The sequence below is a fragment of the Macadamia integrifolia genome, unplaced genomic scaffold (genome assembly GCF_013358625.1).
Source record: "Macadamia integrifolia cultivar HAES 741 unplaced genomic scaffold, SCU_Mint_v3 scaffold_216A, whole genome shotgun sequence".
Classification (NCBI taxonomy): domain Eukaryota; kingdom Viridiplantae; phylum Streptophyta; class Magnoliopsida; order Proteales; family Proteaceae; genus Macadamia; species Macadamia integrifolia.
In genome coordinates, this window is record NW_024870646.1 from 527,574 (window position 1) to 535,350 (window position 7,777).

Consider the following 7,777-nt stretch of genomic DNA (forward strand, 5'->3'; position numbering starts at 1 on the left):
TGTGCCTTCCTATTCGTTTAGTCTTTAGGAGATTTCTTGTTCATCTGGTCCGTTCCTTAAGGGTCGACATGGCACCTCTCCATTGGTTTGTTGTTTTTATGGCATATCAATACCTCTGGTAATATAAAAAAAAATATCGAGATGAAGGCCAACATCAAATGTATCAAATATGACTGTCGTTTCTTATGAAGACTTGACTTGACTTTTATTAATTGAAACCCACCCTTTATGAATTGAAACCCACGCATAGTCCTCTTTGAGGGCAAGAATGATTAAATAGCAGTAGAAATCATCTTAAGAAAGTGTAGGAAAGTGATATTTCATCTTAAAAATAAAACAAAAAAAAAAAAAGTTTGTGACACTGAAGTGGATCTCCGATAGATATGATCAAATCGGAAGTAACCTTTGTTTCATACTACTCTCTCGATATATAATCTCATGTTATGAAAAAACAATAAAGGTTTGTTTTTATTAAAATCGAAAATACCATACATTATTACTTATTATTCCATATGGTGAATGCATAGTTTTTTTTTTTTTTTTCCTCAAATACAAACAAAAAAAACTCATTGACATCAAGCGTGAGGGTGTGCTAGACATTTGTTAATTTCTCCTCCTACCACAATAAAAGGGCAGGATCAAAGGACCAATAGGCAAAAAGTGGTTGTGAACCCCAAATTCACCGTCTAACATACGGGTGAATGGAAATAACATCTTGGCACAAGTCACCGTGTATATTATGATCATGTTCGGTACTCTCAATGTAAAAATGGCTGGCCGACATTTGAGACTTTGCACGGTCCAGATTGATGAAGAAGTGTTTGAAGGGTTCTAGCATGGAAATCAAAACTGAGAATTGGCCCACATTTACATTTTCGATTTTTTTTTCGGTAAATGATTTATTGACAGTCCAGATTGATTGAAATGTGTTTCACAGTTCATCTCAGAAATGAAAGCTCAGCCACAGATTCTACCAGAAAAAAAAAAAGCTCTGCCACAGAGTCAGAGAGAGATGAGTGAGCTGAAGAAGACTTGCAGTCTATATGAGAGAGAGAGAGTTGACTTCGTCTTCGTCCTCATCGGTGAGGGAGAGAGTGGACTTCGTCTTCGACGGAAGAATAAAAATTTCTCTGCTTCAAAGACGACCGATACAGAAAAGAATATGTCATCCTCCGCAACCTTACAAACAACAAAACGCCATTTCGTGCAGATAGAAAAACACGAAATCCATTATCTTTGAAGTTAACAGAAACAAGCCCACCAAGCTAAAGCAACAGAAAACCATAAGAGGAGTGCTAAAAGAAGAGATATTGAAAAGAACCACTTCTCTCCATCGCTGCTTCTTTCTTGCCTTAATTTGTTATTAGGTTTCTGGAGGGAGACTGGGTTCTGGTTTGAAGGTTGGATTTTTGGTTGGTAAGGCATGTAAACTGGGGACTCATATGAGTTCAAGGGCAGTTGCTTCTCTTGAGACATGAGACTTGGTGAGGCTTTGGAGCATCAGTGAAGAGGTCTGTTGAGGTCTTCTTTGGTGTAAGATGAGGTAGTGGTGACATTATAAGGTACCCTGTGATCCTCTTATATTTTGTATTTTAAGAAATACAAGCATTTTGAGATTATGAAAGCATGTGCAATTTGTGTTTTAGAATTCACTAAAATTCATGTTCAGTGACTTGTATGACCCAATGATTCTCATGTTGGTTAATTTAGGGTTTTTATTTTATTTTATTGAGATTTATTATTATTATTTTATTAAATCTGTATTGGTGCAGCTGGTGAAATCACACGAAAATTGGAATTTGAAATTCTTAAATCTTTAGTATAGGTATACCTACTTGAATAAAGTACATCTTTGTACTTCTATTGGGTGTTTAATGGCAGTTCTCTTTGATCTGCTCTGAATCAATATGCTTAGAAAGGGTCCTGTTTGATGTAGAGATTAGGAAGTATGCTGCTGTTAGTGAGGAAGCTAGAGTTCTTGTGAAATAGAACCAGTTCATTTGAAAAGATGCTCCAACAACTACTACTGGATTCTTACAGTACTTTCTAAAGGGTGAGAGATCCTGGACTGAGATGGTTCCTAATCCCCTTCATCCTCTTTGTATTTCTTTTTTCTGTTTGTTCCTCAGTTGATACTCTGTCCCAAGTATTCTGTTATTTGATCACTACGACTCTGGTCTACTTTAGATCAGTTAGTGTTATGCTCTTGCAGCCTAGCTTTCCCTACATTATGACAAAGGAAGTTGGTCTAAAAATCTTGATTTCCATGTGAGCAAAGTTGATATTTTTTTCCCAATTCTTTTCATAGAAGAGTTCTTTTCTTCCATCCTCCTTTTGAACTGTGTAGTAGCTGGATGGCACCCTAATCAATAGAAGAATTGATCCAGCATAGTCCAAATATGATCAGTCATGTGATCGATTGTCATCACATTACCAACAATCCTTTTTTTTTGGTGACTAATAGAAAGAAAAAAATAAAATAATACAATGCCAAAGGCCGGTAACAGCTCTAAAAAAGAAAATGCCTAAAGGCACCTTAAGGGCATTAGACAAAGCTAACAATATAGGCCAAGAATGATCCTATGGGAAACAAAACATCAATTTTCCAGTCTGCTGATCAAAGATTGTACAGGTTGTAAAGACATCAGTTTCTTCAAGGTTGTGTTATCACCAAGGTTGAAGCATATACAAGGGTTGTAGCAACGGTAGAGATTCATCAATAAATTCACTTTTCAGAGAAGATAATTAATACAAAATTTTTCCAAACATTTTGGGAACAAAAGGATAGAAATTTATGACTTTCATTATAGTTATTTTTACTTGGTAGGATATGTTTTCTTTCTCCCCTTACTAGCATAAGTTTCAAGGTTTGTGTGCAACAATATGAGTATCTAAATAGTTCTATGGCTTGCGCAAAAGCAGCAGAACCAGAAAAGGAGAAGATTTGGAAAATGCAACTGTGAGTTGCCTCTTTCATTACTTCTCCAGGTAACAGAAGAACAACACCCTGAAACCCCCCAACCCTGCACCCGCCTACACCTGGAAAAAAAAAGGGGGGAAAAATGATTCTTCTTATTTCATCTTGCATTCTTCCTTTAGAGTTTTTGACTCCGCTTTTTGCTAACCATCTATTCTGATTATTTCCAGAGTCTGGGATTGAGACATCAAGGTCAGAGATGTATCAAACAAATTTAAGAACCTTTGCAGAACTACTTTCAGATTTACTTCAATTGGCTGATGAGGTTGCTTCACTTGCCAAGGATTCCGAAACTGAACCAGAGATTTTCACAGAATTTGCTGTTTTTGTAGAAAAATTCTCACCCATTCTTATTGATTTAAGGGATAATAGCACAGTCATGGACACACTTCCTATTCAAAAAGCAGTTGAGTCGCTAGAAAACGAGCTTAGGCATGCTAAGACTGTAATCAAGGCTTCCAATTCAAGAACATCCGCTAAGAAGGTTGAGGAGATTATCCATGACCTTGGTAGATGTCTAGGCCTTGTGCTTTTGGCAAGCCTTGATGTGTCAGTTGATATCAAAGAAAAGTTTGGAGCTTTACATAAAGAAATGATGAATGTGAGGGTCAATGCAAGCATTGACCATGAATTGGAGTTTGTTCATGACCTGGAAGTGAAGGGGGAGGATGATGGAAGAACCATTTTTGATATTAACAATATTGCCTTGCACCTTAAATATGGAAATGACGAAGAATTCAGGTTTGCACTTTCCGGTTTAAGATCACTAATTAGCGAGAAGATGATTCAGAATGAATGGGTAAGCGATGAAGGTATTATTCCAATTCTTTTGAATCGATTGGCTTCTAGTGAGGAGAATGATCGGTTGACTATAATTTCAATACTGAAGAGCTTTATACTGGACAATGATGAAAACAAGGTAGGTAGAAATTAATTTTCTTATGTAATTCTTCTTAATTTTGGGGTTTGACTATAAATTTTTTTGGCATCTTAGACTGCTACTATGTGTACAGGGGAAAATGGTGGATGTTGGATCCTTGGCAATGTTGGTGCGCTCTTTGACTCGGGATGTTGAAGAGCGTCGGGAAGCTGTTGGGCTCTTGCTGGCTCTCTCAGAGGTCCCAGCAGTCCGTCGGAGACTTGGAAGAATACAAGGTTGTATTCTTATGTTGGTCGCTGTGCATAATGGTTACGACCCTTATTGTTCACATGATGCAGGGAAATTGTTGAATGTTTTGTCAAGTAACACTCAGAATGCTCTTCATATGGCAGAGGCAGGTTACTTCAAGCCTCTAATAGAATATCTGAGGGAAGGTACTTATAAAGCTTTCCTTCAGCTCTAGCATCTATTTTTTTTCCCAGTTCTGTTGTTAACTTGTTTATTATCATATGATTGTGATCAATTTTCTGGAATGCGTAAAAGATGGATTTGGGGGTTATGTCTCAGTGTTTGCTTTGGATCCAAAATACTTATGTACTTGGATATTTGAAAATGATGTTATTGCATCCGTAAGCTGTGAAAGCCTTACAACTGTCAAAGTCCTTGCTATTCCTCTTTGGCATGTCCATCTTTGTACCGTATTTCATTAAATTTTAGCTTCACAGGAATTAGATAAGTTTGAGAAGGTGCAAATTTGCTAGTTTAATTTTTAAAGTCTTCCCTGACAATATGTTTCACAATTTATATGAGAACAGTTATATCTTAGGGGCAGGATAAAGTATTTCATACTATGTTTGAACATGATAGACAAAGACCACTTTGCCTTGAGCTTTCTCTACAGTATGAAATTACGATATTGGATCTGCCGTTCATATTATCCTTCTTAGAGAACTTTGAATATATCTTTTTTGTTTTTCTGTTGATTGGTAGTTAACCTTAGGTTAATTTGCAATATCGAGGTTGGGATTAAAAAATAACTAGTTTAATTATGTGTTCAAGCCCTGATGACTGTGGGGACTCTCTCCTATTCCATATACCTGCAATTTACTTTCCTTTGGTTCATGGCTGTAAACTTGACAATTCTCTACAGTTTCTATGTGTTTATTCTGAAGACATTGAGCACTTTAAAATTGACAAAAAATCAGTTTCCTCTTTTCACAACCCATTGGCTATTAAGCAATAGGTGTATATGTGGCACCCCGTCCTCATTTTTGCTCGCTAAGCATGTGAAGTCCTAATACTGTAATTAGTGTGTGCCCTTTATCTTAGACAGTTAATTATTAGAATTGTATGTGAAGTCCCTTCCTGTTTAAGCACTTGCATATTGCAAAAAAAAATTCATCTATCTGAATAAGCTATTTATGGGCTATATTGTCTATTTTTAGGTTCCGACATGAGTAAGATTCTTATGGCAACAGCACTTTCAAGAATGGAGCTCACGGACCAGAGTAGAGCTGCTTTTGGTGAAGGAGGAGCAATTGAACCCCTTGTCAAAATGTTTAGTTCTGAAAAACTTGAAGCCAAGCTCTCTGCGTTGGGTGCCCTGCAGAATCTCTCTAGTTCAACTGAAAATGTTCAGATTTTAATTAATTCAGGCATTGTTACTTCTTTGCTCCAGCTCCTTTTCTGTGTCACTTCTGTACTCATGACACTTCGAGAACCAGCTTCAGCCATCCTTGCCAGTATTGCTCAGTCCGAATCTATTCTTGTGAACCAAGATGTGGCGCAAAAGATGCTCCCACTTTTAAACTTGTCCAGCCCAGTAATTCAGTGTAACCTCTTAAGAGCACTCAATAGTATTGCCAGCCATTCCAATGCATCCAAGGTTAAATTCAAGATGAAAGAAAATGGTGCACTTCAGCTTCTCCTACCCTTCTTAACTGACCGAAATACGGAAATCAGAACAGTTGCCTTGAATTTCCTATACAATCTCTCTAAAGATTCTCCAGGAGATTTGTCTGAACTACTGGAAGAGATCCATCTCAATGTTATAGTAAATATTGTCTCAGAATCAGTGTCTGAGGATGAAAAAGCTGCTGCTGTTGGCCTATTGAGCAACATCCCTGTTGGAAACAAAAAAGTGACTGATTTTCTCAAAAAGGTGAATTTACTGGCCATTCTGCTTTCATTGCTGGGTGTATGCACCCCAACTTCAACACCCACAAGAAGATGGCTAGTAGAGAGTGTTGCAGCTATATTGATTCGGTTTACAGTTCCTTCAGATAAGAAACTTCAGCAACTATCTGCTGAACATGGGGTGATCGCTTGGCTTGTGAAGTTGCTCTCAATTGGTTCACCTACTGCCAAATGTAGAGCTGCAACTTCGTTAGCTCAGCTGTCACAGAATACACTTTCCCTTAGCAAATCCAGAGCATTGAGGTGGCGTTGTATGCCTCCCTCTGGAGATGGATTTTGTGAAGTTCATGAAGGCTACTGCTTTGTCAAAAGCACGTTTTGTCTTGTCAAGGCTGGTGCTCTCTCACCATTATTCCAAATTTTGGAAGGTGAAGATAGAGAAGCAGATGAAACTGTCCTTGGTGCCCTTTCAACTATCATGCAAGATGAGATCTGGGAAAATGGAAGTAAGTTCATTGTCAAAGCATCGGGTGTTCATGCCCTCTTGAAAGTTCTTGAATTAGGGAATATAAAGGCCCAAGAGAAAGCACTTTGGATATTGGAAAGGATTTTTCGAATAGAGGATAATAAGGTGCAGTACGGGGAACCTGCTCAAGTGTTGCTTATTGAACTAGCACAAAATGGTTCTCCAACCTTAAAATCAATGATTGCTAAGATTTTGGCACATCTTGAGCTCTTGCAAGCTCAATCAAGCTACTTCTGACAAGTTTAAATTGAGTAAGGTGTGTATTATTTTTGTTGAGTGAAATTAATTTTATGATTTTTTTGTTTGTTCCAATTGTTATTTCTCCTATCAGTTGGGTCATAACTAGATTTGTACATCTGTAGATCTCAGGTGTAATTAGTTTAAAAAGGCAACTGAGAGTGTACATGAATGAAATGTTCAAATTGGAAATAAAAGATTGGGATGGTGGTGAAAATGTCAACTTCTTTCTGCTAATCCTTCTGGATCATGAAATGATGTTGGTTTTTGTTGGAATTTCTACTTTTTTTTCCTGAGTTGTACTTGCTAGACAATTTTGTTTATTTGTTTGTTGGAGGTACTTTACCTGCTATGAAGAATTAGCCCAAACTCTACAGTAAGATGAACTGTATATCATGTAAACTATTGATTTTGAAATTCCTAAGCTTTCTTAAAACCTAAATAGCAAACTAAACCTCCTGATGTCTTAGAGACACCATGTGATATACAACCTATGATGGCTTCTTATTTAAGAACTACAATTTCTCCCCAATTTTGGTTCTTTTCCAATATCATATGATGAAATTGAAGAATTTGAGATGCTTTTCCAAAACTTTTTGAAGTTGCCCTATTCGTGCCGTATCTCACCACCCCTTTGTGACCCTTACATAATAAACCATTTCAATATATATTGTGGATTCTCTTATTGTACATACAAAAGGCGTACCTAGTGCATGAGGCTCCCGCCACTGCAGGGTTTAGGGAGGCTCCCACATTCTCTTACCGTACATTCTAACATCATAAAAAGGCACCTTAGAAATATGGTTCCTTAGAAAAACAGAACCAGAATTTGCTTGAAAAATAAAGAAGTACAGAAAAATTGAGTGAAACAATTCTTATTCGGTTTTGTATAAACGATTCCTATTCAATTTAGAACCATCAGTTTTCTGGTTTTGAACTGAACCAAACCGGGAGGAAAACCTATGGAATCAAAATAGAGTAATTTCTTTGTGGTCCAGTTTGATTCGATCATAAACGGTTG

General features: G+C 37.2%; 1 protein-coding gene across 2 annotated transcripts; it reads left to right on the forward strand.

The window, feature by feature from the left end:
• The first annotated feature begins 989 nt into the window (after nt 1-989).
• LOC122071355 (U-box domain-containing protein 44-like) lies at nt 990-6,993 on the forward strand. 2 transcript variants are annotated; one of them, XM_042635692.1, is made up of 4 exons: nt 990-1,562; nt 3,148-3,896; nt 3,991-4,291; nt 5,303-6,993. In XM_042635692.1, the coding sequence occupies exons 2-4, from the start codon at nt 3,177-3,179 to the stop codon at nt 6,754-6,756; spliced, it is 2,475 nt and encodes an 824-aa protein (XP_042491626.1). In that variant the 5' UTR covers nt 990-1,562; nt 3,148-3,176; the 3' UTR covers nt 6,757-6,993. The 2 variants fall into 2 exon arrangements, with proteins under 2 accessions (XP_042491626.1, XP_042491627.1); XM_042635693.1 differs by having other exon boundaries at nt 990-1,543.
• The last annotated feature ends 784 nt before the right edge of the window (nt 6,994-7,777 follow it).

Bases quoted from the DNA above. Each gene is read 5' to 3' on its own strand.
- LOC122071355 (XM_042635692.1), top strand. From the start codon at position 3,177: ATGTATCAAACAAATTTAAGAACCTTTGCAGAACTACTTTCAGATTTA. The intron at 3,897-3,990 runs GTAGGTAGAAAT...CTATGTGTACAG, and splicing joins TGGACAATGATGAAAACAAG to GGGAAAATGGTGGATGTTGG. The intron at 4,292-5,302 runs GTACTTATAAAG...GTCTATTTTTAG, and splicing joins AATAGAATATCTGAGGGAAG to GTTCCGACATGAGTAAGATT.